Genomic DNA, 20,428 nt, shown 5'->3' with positions numbered 1-20,428 from the left:
AACATGAGCCAAAAGGTAAAGTAAACTACAAGCAAGTTGCTCATCCATCACGCAGGGAAAGCGGAGACCCATTTAGAGCCACTCATCAGCCCAGAACATGCATTCTGATTGCTCGAGTGACTGCAAACCACTAGTTTGTTACTTCAATTTATTCATATACATTCACTGGATTGATATTACTGAAATAAAAAGATTACACTTTTTAATGTTTTATCCTCTCAAACCAATTAAGTACCTTTGGGGACAATGTTAAAAATACAGAGATTGCATGATTACAAATGTTGGATTAGTTTGGTCATTAAATCAGACATTACACAAAGTGTAGGAGAAGAAAATGTGTTGAGTAAATAAATGTAGTTACAAAATCAGTCAAATTCTACATTCTCAAAGTGTCAACAATTTTGGCCTTGTGAAGAGCTGAAATTAACTGATCAAGCTTCAAGGTATTTTCAGGTGGTAGACTCCAACCATCATTGTAGTTAATACATGGTGCTGTAGAAGAGTTTGTCTTTGGTCATCAACAGATGTTATTCTCGTCATGAAGCTGCATTTCACACCCCAGGATTTGGGCAGAGTTAGTCGTCTTGGCCACATAGATGCTTCAGGGCGTCGCCATAATTGCCCGACACTTCAGACTAAAACACAGAGGCAGGAAATCATGTTAGCAATGTACGTCATATACAGATCTTTAAATATGGAATAAAATGAGTAACAACTATGCAGAAAATGCTCAAAATTACATCATTGAACATTTGTTTTATTTTTTACATTCACCCAATATTTTAAACAAAGTAAAAAGCCAATTATAGCCTCTGGTTTAAAAATAATCCAGAAAAACATCTGGTCCAATGAATTATTCTGATAGTTTCCATATTTGATTTCCAAAAAAACTTATGGGATATTGAATAGTTCATATAGAATAAATCTTAAACACGGGAGCGTCAGTAAGATGAGCGTGTTCACTGTGAAGTGGCTTGAAAGGTGCAGTGTTGACTGTAAACCCTCGGGGGGGGGGGGGGGGGGGGGGGGTGTACAGACCTCTAACTGGGAGTAGAGTGTGTATCCAAACAGCTTCTTGTACTCCGCTCTGATGTCCAACAAGTCGATCTCTGAGCGACTGACAATGATCCTGGTGAGAGTGGACTCTGTGGTGCCTGCTCCCTGGACAAAGCAGTTTGAGAAACAGTCAGTGGCTGGTCCTCGCACATTCTGCTGTCATGGCTGTTTCTGGATCTGTAGTTGCACGTTTTGCTTTGTTGTTTCCCCCCCCCCCCCCCTCCATCTATTGACACATTTCATCCACAGAAGCTCATTTCAGTCAAAGCAGCAATAAAACATGGCTCAACATTCCCTTCCACACCAGTGATGATTGATACAGCCCGCTTTAGATAAAGAGGATGCAGTGCAAGCAAACAATATGCAGGCTGTTTAGAGTTGCTCTCTCAGGGCTGAGGTATTTAGAGACACAAAAATGTGGGAAAATACTAGTATAAGATTATTTATTTTTGTGAGTACATCTACATTAACTGAAGTGCGATACCACTGATCTCACCAATCCAATACCAATTAAAGCCATAGGCTGTACTGTTGACACACACATGAGACTGATACAACTGAGCTTATTGTGAGGATAAAGCTTATAGTTAGGAGGTATTTTCTTCAAATTATAACTAGGCAATCATATTCTGCAATGTCTTTATTCTTTACCTCAGTTCCAGATATTACTACGTTTGAAGTAGGTCAGAGGTTGATCACAAATCAACCTGTGACATCTTTGAGCTTCAGTGTTTGTGGGACATTTATAAAATATGGAAATATGACTTAAATTGAGCTCAACTATAATGAAAAAACAAAATCAAAACCCTGACACATTTATCCTAAAAATTGGTTTCATACTTCATATTTTGGTCTCAATCTGCACATCAATAACAAACAGAACATTTTAGCCCAGTCAGGCACAAATTCATGGTGGCTGTTTCTGGTGATTCTTAATCATACAGAAGAAAAATAATTACCTTCATGCTCTTGAAAAGCCTCTCAGCCATATACACAGGGACACTCTTCACACACTTTACTGCACAGATAAAACGGGTGAAATGGATCATGGACTTTAATGCACTAATAATCAAAAACGGTGGCATCTTTTTTTCTTTTATTTCCTCACCAACAGCCACAAGTAGATCCTCCAGGCCTCCAGACATCTCGCTCTCGATGCTCTCCTGCAGAGTCTTTTTGCTGATGCTTTTATACTCAACCAGAGCTGTAAGACAGAAAGAATACAGATGCAGACAAAATAGCATTCTTAACTGCTTTACAACATTTCAGAACTAGTATGATTTTCTTTTTTACTATTCTATAATGCTTTAAAGCCACTGGTCAATTCCTCATGCACCAATAATCTTGCCTGACTATTGTGTATGGTGTATTAAAGTGTGTGCCTGCATATTTTGCCATCATTGTACTTATATATGATGTTCCTTATTTATATTACTGGGTGACTGAATATAAAAAAATAAAACATCAGTGCTGTGATGTTGTAGCCTTTCTCTCGCTGGCATTTCTAAACTAAATTTTCAACAACGTGCCAGAGGTCAACCCACTTTGTCGAAGCTGGGGAACGCTCCGATGGCACAGGATGTCGATGAACTTCGCCTCATCAGTCCCCCACTTCTTCTCCCCTGCCTCATACAGCGCCTGTGTGGAATGAGAGGGGATATTAATGCACATAGCAAACGATTCACAGTGGAAACGTTTTAAAGTTAATACTGATGAACGTGTGCTTCCACTGACAGCTGCAGAGAGGAGACTCTGATATGAAGGACGTGAGCAGTGAAACAAGTTCAGGCTTGCTACTGAGGAGTGTTGACTGGTGAGATCTCATGTTCCACTATACTAACCCTTTACTGGGAAAGGGATGTCCCATATTTAGAGAATTGTGCATTTATTACTACCCCTTTTCTTTCACATAATGTTAGGATTATGATGGTCACACCATGTGTGATCAAATACTTTTGCTAAACATTATCAGTGCACCTGATGAATACTTTAAATTATACATTCTTGTCAGTTTGGGTACTTTTTTGCTGTTACTCAGCAGTATACAGGATTGGGCAATAGGACTGTGGAACAGTTCACATGAATCCAGAAATGTATCCCACTTCAACATATTTTGTCATAGAAAATATGACAAATATGAAAACATAACCATGTAAAACGGCAATCGTTATTCATACTGCCTTTAAAATGTCACAGAGGCAAATATGAAGCAAACATTTGCATGGAAAACAAACACTGACCACAAAATGAGTGTTTCCCATGAAAGGAGCATACATACCTTAGCGTCAGCTTTAGCTTTAGCATTGTCCACATGGGTGCTCTCATCTCTTTTCCCCTACAAGAGTAAAAATGAACACATTGAGAAAATCCCACTGGTTACAACAGGAACTATACAGTATGTGACTTAAAAATGACAACAGTGCAAGTTGTAAGGACTTGCTATTGTGTCCATTCTGAACACTGACTTTTAATAGTCGAGTGCCCAGATACCACAAAAATGTACAGACATTTCACTGCTGTCCCTTTATCTAATGGCTGATTTAGTCGGATTTACACCATGTGGGTCTGCAAAGTGTTTTTGGATAAGTTAGGAATGTTCACATAGGTCACATAGAGTCGAAATATCATTTGTTGAGAATGCACAGTATCTCAGTGCGCATCGCAGTTTTCATTAGAACGCGTTACCTCGGCCAGGATGAGAAGAGCGTTGCCATAATCTCCCGACACGTCCGACTGCAGATCCTTAATCATCAATCGTCCCGTCTCTGACATGAAAAAGCAAAATGCACATCATTTCACAACAACCTGGACGAATTACATCCTTAACAGCTGCTGGCTGGGTTACAGGAACTTTATGAGCAGTGAGATTACAAACACAATGCTGAAGTTACCCACCAGCCAGGTATGCGTCAGATATGGCCTTAATCTGCCTGTTAGATCTCGAGGCAAAGATTTCTGTCAGTGTACTCTCAGTGGTTCCTGAACCCTGAACATGAAAAGACAAAATATGTAAACAGATTACACAAGTGATTAATAATGTAACGGTAATACCATGTAACACAAGTACATTGAAGCTGACTGACCAGGTAAATGTCTTGAAATATTTCAGCTTTTAAGCACAAATCCCATATATATGCTAGCTTTAATGTATTTATGAAGTCATGGAAAATCTTTGACATTGTTTCTAATTTTTGAGACGCAGAGGGTCACATTTTATGACAAATTCATGGAGGCCGCTCTGACATTATATCAAATGTACTCAGGCATATATCTTAAGTCTTTCACGAACCTTGATGGCTTTAATAACTTCATGGCAGTCGTAGACAGCTGGAGCCTTCACCAAGGCGACTAACAGGTCTTCAAAGTCTCCATGAGTGTCTCCCTCCAGGTCATCTACTAATTTCTGAATAAAAGGAAAACAAATCTTCACTTCAACAAAAACAATCTCACTTCAAGAGTCTCTGTTCATTCCAGTAATAACCAACATTTTACAATGTGGATACTATTTACCCTTCCTGTGGCTTTCTCATAAGCCCGAGCTATAAGCTGACGCTGAGCATTGCTGCTCTTCGTCAACACCTCGATCAGAGTCTTTTCTGTTGTACCTACAGAAAATGACAACAGTTATACCGTGGAATCAGAGCCACTTGTATTATACCTCAAGTAAAAGGTACATGTTGTGGCTATTTGGCTCAAGACGAAGTGTTTTACACATTCGACTGATATAGAATTTAAACTATTGTGCTGATAATAAGAACTCATTGGCTTACCAAGACCTTCCATTGCTTTCCTGAGAGCAGCCACATCATCTTCCACCTTGAAATTTGGCTTATCCTTCACAGTTCCTCTGGTATTGGACTGATCAACACATGAGCACACAAAAGTCACACATTATGTCAAACAGCAACACCATCCCGTATTTACACAGTGTGCAGTGTATTATTGGATGCACAACGCTTCCTCTTGTATTTATAACAGCAATAAAGCAGCAAAAATGCCCTAATGATACTCTACTACTTCATGAACACATCCTGCACACAAAATATAAACTTACATTCACGGTCAAGGAAGAAGGAGAGTCTAAAAGCAGGTCCAAGTCATCCTGAAATAACAGAAACACATATTCTCAAAAGACCAGCTGGTGTTTCAGATATGATGAATGACGAGCCTTCAATATAGAAATGGATCACTTTCACCGACTTCACTACTCACCCACACAGACATGATTTCGGTTGAAGAGAAGCGTGTTAAACTAGAGTAAAAGAAGAGAAAACACCATAAATAACTGTGAAACAATGTCTAAACTTCTGGTTTCTGCTTGTTTCTTTGGCTCTCTGCCCCGTCATCAAATACTTTGAGTTAAAGTGAAAAGAGTTTTGGCCACCCACACACAAATCCTCCAAGTATCATCGTTCACAATAGTTACCCAGATCTGACTTTTAACAGTCCAATGATACATATGGTGTGGAAAAAAAAAAAAAAAGGTTTACGCCTGTGTCGTCGATAGAAATCTGACTGACGCACGAAGCAGAGGTTGTCGACGTTTACGCGCGCAGAGGTTGTAATAAAACGTCGGAATGGAATGGCTGTGTCTTTAGTCTGAGGGTCTTACCTGCGTGAAACGAAAGGAGTGATGTCAGCGCAGGAATGTCGCAAGAGAGAGTCGGGATTGCTGCACCTTTGAGAAAAGCTCAGAGGGAAACGCCCATAGAGCTGCGGGAAGTTGAATCATGAGTTCGTCCATAGACTCCTCCTCGCCGTCTCCATGGCGCACGGCGCAACTCCAGCTCCGCTATTCACCCTGTTGCCAAACACTTCTCCACAAGTTGCCTCGTCTGATGGAGCAATCAAATATTTCAAGTTCCGCATTCAACAATGTGACGTTCACGAGTGGTGCAAGAAATATATACATTGAGAAAAGCACCTGCGTTCTACGGAGCCCCTCTGGTGACATTGGTGAAAAAAATACAAATATTATTGCTTAATAAGTCGTGGCCACGCGTTATCAAGGCGTGGGAACGAGATAAATAAGGCGTGGCCACGCGTTATTAAACTGCCGTCAAGTGAGCCGGCACTCAATTTTAACGGTTTACACCCAATTTCACTTCAGTGCAATACTAGGCATACTCCTTTGTTACTACAAGAAATATGAAAGAATATTACTGTATAAATTTGGAGAAAAGTACTCTTAAACTTGGATGTGTTGATCGAAAATGATGGTCTCATCTATTTTCAAATTGCAATAAAATGGAATCCTTAATAGGTTTATGCCTGATTCCACTTCAGGCAGTACTAGACATACTCCTTTACTACTACAAGCAGCATCAAAGAATATCACTGTAGGAATTTGGAGAAAAGTACTTTTAAACTTGGAGCAAATTAACGAAGGCAAGACCATTATTTTCGACCAACAGATCCAAGTTTAACATTACTTTTCTCCAAATTTCTACAGTAATATTCTTTGATATTACTGGTACTGGTAAAGGACTATATCTAGTATTGCACTGAAGTGAAATCAGGCATAAACCTATGAAGAATCTTTTTTTTATTGGAATTTGAAAACAGGTGTGATAAATCATTATTTTCGTTAATTTGCTCCAAGTTTAAGAGAACTTTACTCCAAATCCCTACAGTAATATTCTTCGATATTGCTTGCAGTAACAAACAAGTATGTATAGTATTGCCTTGAAGTGGAATCAGGCATAAACCTATGAAGGATTCCATTTTATTGCAATTTGAAAATAGACGAGACCATAATTTTCAATCAACACATCCAAGTTCAAGAGTACTTTTCTCCAAATGTATACAGTAGTATTCTTTCATATTTCTTGTAGTAACAAAGGAGTATGCCTAATATTGCACTGAAGTGAAATTGGGTGTAAACCTATGAAGGATTCCGTTTTATTGCATTTTGAAATCAGACCATCTGTCTTTCTGTCAGCATTGCGGCCGTACGCTGACCTGTGTTTTACCGTAAAGGCGTTAATAAAACCGCAGTTAAAATTGAGTGCCGGCTCACTTGACGGCAGTTTAATAACGCGTGGCCACGACTTATTTATCTCGTTCCCACGCCTTAATAACGCGTGGCCACGACTTATTTATCTCGTTCCACGACTTATTAAGCAATAATATTTTTTTCACCAATGTCACCAGAGGGGCTCCGTAGCATTCAAACACTTTGCCATGCCATGTATTATGAAGTTAATTACTTGAGTAAATGAATGATCATATGGTAATATTCATAATTTTGTATAGTATTTTGACTACCTGTATCGTTTGCTTTATGTATAATTTATTTATCCATCCATATATTAAGTATGTGAACTGTTTGAATTTGTAAAATGTTGTACAAAAGAATGCATATTTATATGTATACTGTAAAGTAAATTTATGATAATGTATTTATTTGTATATATGATCTATCAGTTGTATTTCTTTGTTTCTACCTATCAATAATATTAAACACAGTTTTTCACTAGTCTGTTACCATGCTGCTTTGTTGTCTTCCGGTATCTGGATCATTAGCAACTTTACCTTAACCAATGAGATAAGCGGGATTCTGAATTGTCAAACTCGTGCTGTCAGCTCATTGGTCACAAAGCAGGAGAAGCGAGAAGCGGGGGAACACGTTTACCGTAAGTTTTAATATAAAGCGCCATCTGTCATAAATTCCATTTGAATTTTCCCAGACTATTTTTGGTTCTCACGGTAATACGGGAAAATGCGTCCCCGGGACGCATACGTTTGTTTACGAATACAGGACGATTCTGTTTTTCAACGGTAGGTTGGCAACCCCACTCACTGTGTAAGCTCATGGTTGTAATAATGAAATTCAAGTTTGAACGGCTTTCATCTTGGTTTATTTCATATAATGAGATTTGAACCAATATTGAAGCTACAGGATTGATCTGCTTCACCCAATCCTATTGGTTACCATGGTGGCCAGCGCTCGTTGACCGGCAGAATAACTTCCGGTGCAAAAGCTACGCTCTCGTCCAATATCTCTTGCTGCAGGTAGGTCCTTACCTCTTCCGTTAATGTTAACGTCATCGTGTTTTTCTTTTTGCCGTTGTGTTTTTCAATTTGTTGTTGTGTGTAGTGGTTTGTTGTTGTGTTTAGTGATTTGTTGATATGTTTTTCAACTTGCAGTTGTGTTTTTCATTTTGTTAATGTGTTTTTTGATTTGCAGTTGTGTTTTCCAACTTGCAGTTGCGTTTTATAATTTGTTGTTGTTTGCACTTCAGGGCCTCCATTCTTCAGGGCCACCGTACTGGTTTTATTTCTTAGTTTATTTGGATGGGACAGTGCATACTAATGAACAGGGCATCTCTTCATGAGGTTACTGTAAACATGCCGGATTTTGCACAATGCTAGTTTCCCATTTGTTGTCCCACATAAAATCATACGAGATTACAAACATATAAAAACAATGAAAACATAGAGAAACAATGTGGTAAAACAAAGACAAAGATGATAAAATAATTCTTTCAAAAAGATCTACCATAAAGTGCAAATATTAAAGTGCTTTCTCAGTAGTCTGACAGAAGTGAAGTGCTGTTTAAAAAAATATACTGTTTGTATTTTAAAGTGCATGATTGTCCGAATGATCACAAGTTTCATTGTTGATCAGCCATATTTTATACACAAAAATGTATCACAAAACCAGAGGATTTAATCTGGACAATAATGAACCATCCGAGGTGGATGTCATTCCGAATGTCTATGCAGGTAACAGCAGGTAACATCTTTTTTTGAGTTCATGCAAAACCTTCCAGATGGTTTCCAAAACATATCTGTGGAACTTTAGCCACCCTGCAATTTCAATCATCTTATTTTCATAACAGAAATTACGCAGAAATGCACTCTGTGACACGTTTTGATATTAGATATTAGATATATTAGGTCAGAATTAGATGTAGGAGGAGATGTGAGCCTGAAAGAAAACCAGCAGCTTCACGGCTTTTGTCTCTTTGTGACAATTTTATACACAAATATCTGATCTGTGCAGTTATTGTGACAACGACACTGACATAGCACCTGCTAACACAACTAATGACATTTTATTTTGATAGCTGATTCTGATGTCTTTGTCTTTTTTGGACTTGCTTCTGCTCCTACAGTCTACCCAATTTGAACCATTCAAGTATAAAGTGAAGATTTTTTTTTTTAAGACATTCTTGTTACATTTATCTGTCCACTATTCAGGTGACCTTCTCAGCTGTAGTCCAGCAAGTCCAGAAGACCCTTTCAACGGAGCAGCTTTCATTTTTCTTCTTATATCACCACTAATACGCACAATGATTCTCCCCATTGATTCCCTCCTGAAATACGGAAATCCAGTTTTGATCAGCAAGAAGACGGATCAAAAATCAAATGTGAGTTTAAAAGAGCTTCACATTTAACTAATTACCTAAGAACATTACATGACAGACTGTCATGTTTAAAGAATGAATTGGGGAAAAAGTCGAATCCCGAGTGTACGTTGGGGTGTATTTTTCCACACAGGCACGACCTTTGACAGCGAGCACTCGACAGCTGACTGACTCAGGACCCACTCCACCTCCTCCCACATCAATTTCTTCCTTTGCTAAAGCCACGGGGCGGCAATATGAGGAGATCCTGGATGTCATCCATCCACCCAGGTGAGAATCTTCCAGCATGCACAGTTTAGAAAGTTCAAAGGTAGTTGTTTGGGACAGCAGTGGCCTTCAGAGGTTCAAATCCCACTGCTGACAAGTTTTTGACACCGGGAGCTCCCAACACCAACTTGTTTCGTTAATGTTAACTATGGATACCTGGCTACAGAGAAGTAATTTCCAAAAGGGAGGATTAAAGTGTCAATATGAATCTAAATGTTACTTTGCATTTGCAGGGAATGGATTGAGGGAGATGAACTTTGGATGCAGTATGTGTCCACTGCACCTTGCACAAGAGTGGATGTTATGAACTTGGAGGAAACACTTGACACAAAGATCCAGCAGAGGCAAGCCAAAATGACAGGCATCTGCCACATCCGCAGGGAGCTCTACTCCCAGTGTTTCGGTATGTCACTGCCATTCCAACGCAGATGTACACATAATAAATATGCACAATGTTACTGAACCAACAACCATGGATTAAATCAAGCTTTGCAAAAAAAAAATCAGCATTGTTTTTTTGGGGTTTTTTTTAAGATAATTTTCTTCGTCTTTCAGATGAACTCATCAGACAGGTCACTATCACCTGTGCTGAGAGGGGTCTGCTGCTGATGCGGGTTAGAAATGAAATTCTCATGACCCTCGCTGTCTACCAAGTGCTGTATGAAAGCAGTGCGGCTTTTGGCATTCGAAAAGCTCTGCAGGGTGAGAAGGGCAAGACTGACTTGGAAAAAAGAGTAAGTTTAACAGGATGCATTCAAACAATTGGAATATAATTGAAAAGTGAAAGGTTTCATCAGTCCTACAGTGAAACAAAGAGGTTTCAAAAACATTTGATCAGTTTAGGTAGTCTAATACTTCAAGATAAATTTAGTTTTTTGACATGTGTCAGTCGGAGGAACGTCAGTAAAATGTAATTTCACTTTATGCTCAACAGAGAGCACCAGATCTCTACTTTAGAATGACTACAAAACACATTCAAACAGAATTCACTTTGCTTCAGAAACAACCTCAAGCATTTTTTTTCAATCCTCAATCCTATTCCTAGATTGAAAACCTGGAAAATGAGGCAGAGGACCTGAAGAATCAGCTAAAGGAACAGAAAGCTAAATCTGAAACTAATGAGGAGAGAGAAGCTGAAAAGCACCTGCTGGAAGAACAGAGGTACACCGAGGAGATTCGTCGCCTGACAATAACCAAGGAACACCTTAAGGTGGTGTTTTCAAATCACAAGCAAATTATATATTGCTTTCAAACGGCAGTAAATAGTGTTGGCCATCTAAAGTCTTAAATTGCCTTTTTCTTTTTTTTTCCAGGATGAACTGCGGGTGTTTATTGCATGGAAGAAGTAACTTGGTGAAATAAAAAAAGCAAGAATGCAGTTGCCATGTTTCCACTGCTTGTGTTGCATTTGGGATGCATGAGGTGGGCTCAAAAGATGCCCGACACCACAGATGAATGGGAAAAAAAACAAATGTATTTGTCCAAAAGTCAAAAGTCTTCCACAAAAGGGTGGGAGTTGCAGCACAGGTTCAGAAACGCAGAACTTGTGTCATTCATTACGTTTTCGTTTTTTTCGAGGATTCTGATTGGCTGGCATAGTTTCATATTACAATGCCTCCTGCAAGTTTGGCATGCTCATAATAGTTCTAAATCAGAGTTTTAAGTGAGTCCTTGTAAATAAAGATGTTTTTGAAAATCCAGACGGGGAAAAGATCTGTTTTTTTGTAAATACCTGCCTACATGTTAAATAGGGCCAGAGTAAAGACACCCACAAAAACACCCGAGCAAACATGAACCATGACAACTTGATGTTAATAAATGACGGACTCTGGTTTATTTCTCAACACACGAATACAAGCAGACTGTTTTTCAATATATTTTATTACAGCATTGCATGACAAGTATACTGTACTTCAAACAATCACTGTACGTTTTCTCTTGAACATCAAGAGAACTGTTCACTTGTGGTTGATGAATGAAAAGTCATTCAAACACAGTTCTGGACTGAAGTGAAAAGACAATTGTGAAAAGGACAGATACAAAATGAAGTCCTTTTCAGAATGACTTTTCACCAGTCAGCTTCACACCTTCTCTCAACTTGTCCTGCAGAGCTCAAGGGATTGGTAACCGTCGCAGCAGACCACCTGTGAAGAATGTGTTGTTCCACTCCGGTACAGTGGGGGGCGCTGCGCAGCGCTGAAGCACCTTTTCGCTCCCGTCATGACTCATTAGAAGGAAACGAACATACAGAGTGAAAGTGGAGTGGACCTTAACAAACAAATGATTAAAGTTTACCATCCGAGCATCAGCTCAACCAGCGCGTTTTATGGTGAGTCCATTCGCCCCGTGAGCACAACGACGCGTGGCTGTTAATACGTGGTTTTGCTTTTTGACACGACGAAAATAGGGCTGTGTGGAGATACACAAAGCTAGCCCTGTGTGCTACCTCACAGTGAGTCCAACACAAACTCAGCTTCAACACTGCAGTGGTTGTTGTTTGAGAGACACTGGACCCGGTGAGACTTTGCCGCTTGGGTGGGTGTCATTACGGAGTGCTCGTGGTTTGTCACGACCGACCAGGCGAACATTAAAGTAGAAAATAATAACTCGGCTGTGCGAGGAAGTTGAGGTTGCGCTCCGACGCCGCTAGATGGAGCCCGAGGTTAAAGAACAGGGCGTCGCGTGGGAGCCTGGTTCCTCCTCCTTCCCCCTGGACCAGACCAGAACCGCTGCTGGATGCCAAGGCCCGCCTCCCGAGCCTGCAGACATTCAGACAGGGAGAAACAACCAGACTTGAGTCCTAAAAAAACATCCTCAGCCTGAAATCAGGTCTCATTGCCAGCTGGCACCCTGCCCTTTCTCAGGCTGCTGTTCCCACAGCTTTTCTCTGTTGCTCGTTTTAAACTCCTGCATGAATAAAACTCTTTGTTCAGGTTCGATTTTTCACTCATTTATTTATTTATTTTCTCATTTTAATATTGAACACTTGCATTCATGTTTGTACAATTGTTCCATTCATACACATGGTTGAATAGTATACCTGCGCATACTGAATCAAGTAAAGCTTATTTTTTAGCACACATAAAACATGTTTTATCTTGGTAATTTTTTGATATGTTTGGATAACGGATATCGGTACTTATTTTTACTCCACCTTGTTCTGTTTTTCTACCTCCACAGAGTGACATCCGCCACACCTCCCGTGACTAGAAATGTACTGTGCTCCACAGGCCAAGGGTTTGTACCACTGTTTCACTAACATCGATCTCTTCGATTCATTGAACACAAACTCCAAACAATAAGCATTTTCCTCTTGTTTACGACGGACAATGGTGCCCGGGGTCACGAGGCATGCATTTATTTTCATGGATATATAGTCATTGACAGTTTTTCGGTAGCCCACCACAATGGGTGGGAAATTAAACAATTAAGATTTGCTTTCAGTGTCGACTTTCAACTTTTTTATGAGCATCTTCACCTTAAATCAGGTTAACAACTTAGGATCTACATTCTTTATATCTATCTGCCACTGATTTACAGGATCAGAAGTATTGACATTTGGCTGTTCAGTGGCTTGGTGTGTATTTCCTCATGTCATTCATAGAGACCACGTCAAAATCTGAGTCGAAATTGGAGTGGTGGAAATTGTTTAGAATCTGGTGAAGTCAACTCTATGAACAACTGAATACTACAATGCCATACCTTTTATTATAGACCTGATTGTGTCGTGAGTTGGAGCTGCTTGAAAACACAAATAGGCCAATGGCAAGACATGTATTCCCATCGTATCTGATTAGAGTCATTTCTGAGCAACGTAAATCAAGAGAAAGATGAGTGAATGAGGGAACCCCCCCCCCAAAATAAGCAATATTACTGCTCCATGAGTCAGGAAAAAAAGAGTGCAGTGTCATTACCAATATCAATTGGTGTGTATCTAAAAGATTTATTGGGAATAACTACATGTTTCACAATCCAACACCCAGTAATGACTTGGTGGCAAATGGCGACAAATAAGAAAACCAATGCAATCAGTCTGTTACATTTTTATATTATTGTTTGATGTAAAGGTTTGAACTCGCCCCCACTGGATTGATGAGTTGTAAAACTCGTATCTTTTTTTAAACTAATAAGCTATGGGTGGCAGATTGTACACAATCAGCAATGTGTCGATATAAAATTCCCTTGTCATGTTTTGTAACCAATCCAATTTATTCACCGAAATCAGCTCAGGTTCTTTAATAAAATGTTATATTCTCACTAAATGTACTTCTATAGACTCTTCAGTTGTGTTCCTTCTGTAATATGTGTAATTCCGAAACTAATTTCTGAAACAAAGCTTTGTTTTAGAGTTTCTTGCCAAAGTTGGTTTGCGAAGCACTGCCCGATAAGGTCAAGAAGTGTCCAATCATATCGACATCTCCATTGCTTTTTCAGTGTAGGTATGTGCCACTCGACATTTGGGGAGAGTAGGTTGTAGCCGGTCAGTTATGGAGAGGCTATTAACATGTAAACGCCTCTTTAATAAGCATCATATTCCCGAAGTGCTAGTATCCTGTGAAAAGCCCTCTCTAGCACCTACAACAAAACACAAAAGAAGAGAAGTACTTGTAGAAGAATGTTGTGGCATCCTTCCAGTGGAGTTGAGCCACAGCAACCACTGCCAAGTCACACTGAAGCCGTTCTGGTGGCTCTAGTGACACCAAATGCCCCATTTAGACACTTGATCTTTGTGTTTCCTTTATTTTGGCAGCTGCCTGGCAACATGCAGTCAGACCTGTCTGTGGTTTTGACCATTTCTCATTTTACTGATATAAATTTGTTGAAGCAGGAGACTTGATGATAGTTTTGCGTTACATGAAATGCATTTGCTTCTCATGTTTCCAAAAGTCTTGTGTTTGCGATTGGGGAGAAAAGGAAACGGAGGGGGGGGAAGAAAAAAAAAAAATCACCTTCCCAGAGGTGAACGAGTGCATGTTCTCAATGTGTGTGTCCGTGTGATTGTATGCGGTGATAGGGTTATTATGTTGTAATGAATGGGGAGCCTCTAGCCCTGTCATTCGCCTACTCGCCAACACTGTAAAGAAGCTATGTGCTCAACATTCCTCGACTCTCCCCATACAAACAAGAAGACTGAAGTGGGTTGCGCTGTTTGTGTTTGTGCGAGTCCCCACGCACATACTATATGCGTTTTCGTTGGTGGGATGAATGGGCTAGAGTGGAGTGTATAACGCCCGAGAATCATAGGAGAAGTGCGAAGGAATGCCTGCCAGCCAAGCACATTTTTTAATCCAAGGATTATTTTGTAAACTGTAAAATGTTTTTTTTTTTTTTTTTCTTTGTTCATGTTTATGCCCTTCCAGTACGTAACCTGAACTGTTGAAATGAATCTGCGACTTTGAGTGTTTGTTTACAGAAATAAAAGTACTTATTTTCAATCTGAGGACCTGTAAAGCATCAGTAGCCCATTGTAATCTAGTGTGGCCAAGTTAAATTTGAGTAGCTGGGTTATTGTATTGAAGTCGTGATGTTTAAAAATAATGTGAGAGAGAGGGAGGGAGAGCGAGCGCTCTTTTGGTCTGCTTTCCCAGGCTATGCATCAGGAAGGCTGTATTTTTTTACACCATGACCAGCGCATAGCCTTTTCCTGGGGAAATCCGAGACAAAATCAAGAGAGGCTGGTGCAGGGAGGGAGAGGAGAACAGGAAAAGTAGCCTTAGGAAGGAACGAGGGAACGAGGGAGGGAGGGAGGGAGGGAGGGAGGGAGGGAGGTGAGAACGGGGAGACATGGGGATGGTGGTGGGGGGCAGGTACGTTGGAGGCCACACAGCATGAGCAAACCGTGAAGCCAGAGCTTTTTGGGAAAGCTAAGTGGGACCCACGCACAGACAGACAATAAAAAGAAATCAAGTGAAACGAACACTCGCATCTCCTCCTGTTTCCGAGCCCCCTGCCCTCCGCGGGTTTCCTAAAATGCGCCCAGAGAGTCTTCTCAAGAGTATTTTGGCTGCAGATTTGGCTGGAATGCAGAGCTAATGCTGGGTTCCTCTGCTGTCCAACCCGCCTCAGCTGTTAATCCGATGTTATGGCTGCACTGTCATGCCTGTTAAAGAAATAATATTTGACGCTACGGATCGTCGGTTATGCCTGTTTTAGAAAATAGTATTTCCAGGATATGACATCCTTAGATGGGTGATGATTTAGGTGGCACACAAAAGAAAAGGACCTTTCATTGTTATAACCAGTCACCTGGTAATGTTTAGATGTAGTGGAATAAATGTGTCATCGTTGGAATCCAGAACTGTCCCGAGATCAGATCCATTCCTATTTGATAGTATTAAGGCAAAATTATATATTGGAAACCTCATATATTGGAAAAGTTTAACCTTTCCCTTTTGCTACACAGAAGTTCATGCAAAAAGCAGACACACACTGAACGTTTGAGACACAAACTCAATGTAGACCTTACGAAACTAACACCTATTGCATAGTCTAGGTCTGTGTTCCAAGAAGTACTAGTGTGTATCCTGTTTCACCTATGTCAGCAAGATTAAATAAAGATGCAAGTTTGCAAATCCTATTTCAAAGAGGGAATTTGTTGTTTGACTTTTTTGTCGCCTACGCCGATCCAGGGCAGGTACAGATATTCTGTGTCTGTGCAGTTCTGCGCACTCTCATGCAGACAGTTCTGTTCTCTGTGTGACTTGTCTCGAAGCTTCGAATAAAACCTTGAACAAATAAAACGTTGACAAGAAACCTTTATTCTGTGACAACAATTTAATTTCATTACAATAGCATTAGCCAATTCTTCCACCGGGGATCTCGTTGTTTTTGCAAGATTAAGGGACATAACATAATTCTAAGACCTGAGAAAAGTACGGTAATGCAGCAGTGACAGATTATTGTCAGTGATGTGAAAAATTTATGAAAACTTGCACGCTAAAGGCGGCAGAAATCTCGTGTTCTGAAAAGGGACATTCTTTTGCCAACATAAACTGAGATAGAAACCCCATATTTAGAGATGATTTCAGATCCTTCAGTACATTCACCAGATTAAGGACAAAATCGGATCAGCTGTTACACTTAATATGTTGTAGAAAAATGCAATGAAACACGATTTCTTTGTTTGGTAATTGGACTATTTTTTTTTTTTCAGTTAAGAGGATTTCTACCTTGCCAAGTTTTCACAATAAGAACATCAACAGACCACTTTCTATATCTATCAAGTGCCGCAAACAGCCAAAGATGAATGAAGATTCTTTAAGTCCTTGTCATGTCAAAGGTTGGTGTGAAACCTCATCTAATGTGTTTGATCCTCCCAGGTCTCGACCCCGCCGTGCTGAGAGAGGAGCTCTTGGAGCTCTGGAGCTGGAAGGATCTGCCCACAGTAAGTCATTTTTCACTCCCGTGTGCCACATCCATACGTCCATTACCGAGTTGTGTTTGTTTACAAAGATGGCAGGATGGAGTCTGTGTGTGTGTCTCCATATAGTTTTGTCAAAAAAAAAAAAAAAATGAAATAGGAAGAAAGGGTCCAAGACCCCAATGTCTTTAAATGAAGCTCGGCAGTGTGTGACTGAGTGTTAATGAGGAAACCAGACTGTCTGTCAGAAGGTAGGAATTTGAGTTGCTCTGAATGAACTTGAGATCAGTGCGAGGAGGATATTGAGTGGATGACATCTGTTTTGCAAATTGGGATGCAGCGCAAGGCTTTCTCACACAGGTATTATTTTCGCGTGTAGGAAGTTTATAATGTTGTCTTTAGCAGTCTTAAGCTCGGGCTAATAACGTGCGGCGAGCTTCTGTTCCTTCTGCCGGACCCAGACAGGGAAGTGACTGTCGCTGATTTCTTGTCGTCAGCTGTTGTGTTTCGGGATTTTCTCTTCGAAACACTCGCCAGTGGCCTCATTTTACCAAACATGTTGAGAAAAGGGAAGTCAAAAGATGATCCTCTTTTGAAAAAGATCACACGAAGTAATGTTGGCCTTTTTCCCCTCTTAATATATATTAAGAGGGGAATGCTGTTTAAATGCAGCTTTATTATATCATATTCTGTATTGGTTTGAAGATGTCTATATTGTACACGGCTGATATTTGGAAAAGTTTCCAATGTCCTCAGACAGATCATATTACTTTTTCATTTTGCATCCAACATCTAACCCTAACGCTTTTTAAGATCTGTTTCTGGGAAGAAAAAAAAATAGCTTTATGATATTGAAAATTGGAATAAAATTTTTTTTTGAAATCACATTCTGAATGTTCCACTCTGGTTTGCTTCATTGACTGAAATTTCGTATTTTTTGTAATGTTGTTCACATTCACCTTTTTCTCTCCAAAATGGCCGTTTCACTTCCCATTCCACTTTTGTTTTTTGTCGTCAGTTACACTTTGTAGCACATCAGGGCTTCTCTAAGCTTTCCAAGCCTCTGGAGGACCTGCTGACCATCCTGGAGAGCTGTCCAGGAAAACAGAAGGGCCGGAATCAAACCATCTGCAATCACATCCTCGCAGAGTTTCACACATGGATGAAGGAAAATCCTCAGGTAGCTGCTGTTTAAAGATTTCTAAATGAATGTCTCAATTTCAATCTGTTTGTATAGATAAACCGTCATAACCTGTGGTCACGCATGACTGTAAAGATTGTTTTTTAAAACGGTAAAAGAATTAATATATTTTGATTTTATGTCCTTCAAGGTGAACCTCGGCTCTTTACCAGAAGACAAAGCAGCTTTACTCCAACATCAGGCTCTCGGTCTTTTAACAGACACACACCCCAGCTTTGCAGACAATCTTATAAACATCTACCAGCTCAATTCCTTTGACCGAGCCGCACTCAAACAACACATACTGAGCTTACAGGCTCTCCACTGCTACAAAGAGGTGGGTACCTGATTGAGTAATATTTGTTTCATGGCACAGATAGTCGTAATGTTATGTGTAAAGTAATGTTACGGCACTGCTGGCGCAAAAGTTGTTTTGATTCTGGCGTGATGTGTCTCTACAGGCTGCAGCGCTCAGCATAAAGCTGAAATTACAGAATGAACTGAGCATGGAGGAGGTGAGGTGAAACATCTTCGTGTCAGATACTTTATTGAGCTCGGAGGAAGTACCTTCATAAAATGACACGCACAAATAAGACTGAATACACTCCAGCAATGCCAGTTTAGAATCCTTAACAAAAGGAAATGGGTTACAGAAAGGCAGGAAAATACTAACAAATACATAAGTAATTTGAAAGAAATGCACTACAACAACACTTTTCAGTTCATTCCTGCAACTCTGGACATAATGCAGTGGGTTAGAAATTGGATAGATGGAAAATTACTGACGTATAAACCAACTTATTTAACAATGTAGACACTTTGACTACAATAAAACACCAGAATATATGCAACTTTATACGCACGCTACAGAGAGACAAAGATTAAGATACTAAAATTTAAACTGCCTGTATAAAAAAACACACAGATGCACAACTGGACGCCATCATATATGTACCAGTATATACAAATGCTACAGGAGTAAAGTTGGGACAGACAAGACTATGAACCATTTAGTGCACTTCAAAAAAATACAATATTTAGATTTTACAAATAACTTTCTTTTTTTTCAACCTCTTCTTCTTCTTCTTCCGTAGATGTGCATCCCGTTAGTCTTGGCGGACAAACTTTCATTGGCGGAGGCCTTTGTTGCAGGCCATAGTCATTTAGAACAAGAACTCATCATACTGCTGGACTCTTGGTGCAACCCCAACTACAACCTGGAGGACTTAAGAAAGTCCGTCTGTCTGTAATCTGTACATTCAGTATGCCTTTTAATAAATGTATACACTCACATTTGCGCTTGTGCTTCCACAGGCAGTTCCCTCACCTCTCGCTTTCCAAACGCTTCACGAGCCAGCTCCAGCCCAAACTGCTCACCAAACATGTCCTGCGGCTTGTGGACAAATTCAAGATTGACCAAGGTGGGTGACTGGGCATATCGAACAGTTTTCATAGACAGTAGTTGTGAGTCTCAGGCAGAAGTGTTGATTAACCTCATGTTTCTTATTCAGGACTGTGTCCCAATGCTCTACACAAGAGGAGACTAGACTCATTGCGGTTCCTCATGTACAAAACATTCGTTGAGGTAAATGACGCTGCACGTTCTCTATGAGCCTCTTTTTTTTTTTTTTTTTTTTATGCAAATGCCATGCCTCCATCTACCTATCCATTTTCTACACTTCTGCCCTATATATATATATATATATATATATATATATATATATATATATATATATATATATAGGGTCTTCAGTTTAATAAGTAAAGACAAGACAGTATACATGCATGATTTAGAGGAAGGCAGGTGGAAAGGTGAAAATACCAAAAGGCGATGTCGTGATGAGTTGAAAGAGTCATCCATCCAGACCAACAGTGCACAAAAGAGGTGAAGAAGCGAGAGCAGGCATGATGGAGCAAGTGGAGACGACTGTCGGGGCTGTTGTGCGATACACAGACAGAGTGAAAGGGAAACTTTAGAAGAATTTTGATATTTTGCAATGAAGAGTCTGCAATGTATAAGATTGTAAATGTTTGGATAGAATAGTGTGAGAATCAGGAGGAAGACCTGTTTTGGCAAATAACAAACGTGTGCATAGTGAACAAATAAATCTACTCCTTCGTAATGCAAAAATACCATTTACAGTTTCTAATATTTTTTTTTTTAGCAGCTTTATTTACATCAGTTTTGCTTTT

General features: G+C 39.9%; 3 protein-coding genes across 3 annotated transcripts in view; 2 read left to right on the top strand and 1 right to left on the bottom strand.

Moving 5' to 3' along the window:
• Positions 1-134: 134 nt before the first annotated feature.
• LOC308140722 (annexin A3-like) lies at positions 135-5,745 on the bottom strand. The gene is made up of 14 exons (XM_080510621.1): positions 5,669-5,745; positions 5,269-5,308; positions 5,111-5,158; positions 4,827-4,914; positions 4,567-4,661; positions 4,346-4,459; positions 3,952-4,042; positions 3,742-3,821; positions 3,335-3,391; positions 2,601-2,694; positions 2,165-2,260; positions 2,016-2,074; positions 1,039-1,161; positions 135-635 (listed from the first exon to the last, which is right to left on the bottom strand). Exons 2-14 carry the CDS (start codon positions 5,278-5,280, stop codon positions 576-578), a joined length of 1,017 nt encoding a protein of 338 aa, XP_080366747.1. The 5' UTR covers positions 5,281-5,308; positions 5,669-5,745; the 3' UTR covers positions 135-575.
• Positions 5,746-9,353: 3,608 nt separating this feature from the next.
• On the top strand, positions 9,354-11,044 carry LOC308140234 (axonemal dynein light intermediate polypeptide 1-like; the record flags this gene model as incomplete). The annotated part of the gene is made up of 6 exons (XM_080509919.1): positions 9,354-9,431; positions 9,562-9,698; positions 9,929-10,098; positions 10,251-10,429; positions 10,741-10,905; positions 11,009-11,044. The coding sequence occupies 6 exons, from the start codon at positions 9,354-9,356 to the stop codon at positions 11,042-11,044; spliced, it is 765 nt and encodes a 254-aa protein (XP_080366045.1).
• Positions 11,045-11,934: 890 nt separating this feature from the next.
• The window catches only part of exd3 (exonuclease 3'-5' domain containing 3), a 39,464-nt gene continuing 30,970 nt past the window's right edge, over positions 11,935-20,428 (top strand). The window contains exons 1-9 of the mRNA XM_080510162.1: positions 11,935-12,024; positions 12,876-12,932; positions 17,015-17,079; positions 18,074-18,235; positions 18,387-18,572; positions 18,697-18,750; positions 19,330-19,469; positions 19,550-19,656; positions 19,747-19,820. Of these exons, the coding sequence (XP_080366288.1) occupies positions 12,908-12,932; positions 17,015-17,079; positions 18,074-18,235; positions 18,387-18,572; positions 18,697-18,750; positions 19,330-19,469; positions 19,550-19,656; positions 19,747-19,820 (813 nt within the window). The 5' untranslated portion in view covers positions 11,935-12,024; positions 12,876-12,907. The remainder of the gene's footprint in view (positions 12,025-12,875; positions 12,933-17,014; positions 17,080-18,073; positions 18,236-18,386; positions 18,573-18,696; positions 18,751-19,329; positions 19,470-19,549; positions 19,657-19,746; positions 19,821-20,428) is intronic.

The sequence above is a fragment of the Blennius ocellaris genome (assembly GCF_963422515.1).
Source record: "Blennius ocellaris genome assembly, chromosome: 15".
Lineage (NCBI taxonomy): Eukaryota > Metazoa > Chordata > Actinopteri > Blenniiformes > Blenniidae > Blennius > Blennius ocellaris.
Note: the sequence above shows the minus strand (reverse complement) of the source record. Positions and strands in the feature narration are given on the sequence as shown.

Coding starts and splice junctions, on each gene's coding strand:
- LOC308140722 (XM_080510621.1), bottom strand. Junction 4,460..4,566: donor ATGAGAAAGCCACAGGAAGG/GTAAATAGTATC, acceptor CCTTTTATTCAG/AAATTAGTAGATGACCTGGA. Junction 2,261..2,600: donor CGTTCCCCAGCTTCGACAAA/GTGGGTTGACCT, acceptor TCTGTCTTACAG/CTCTGGTTGAGTATAAAAGC.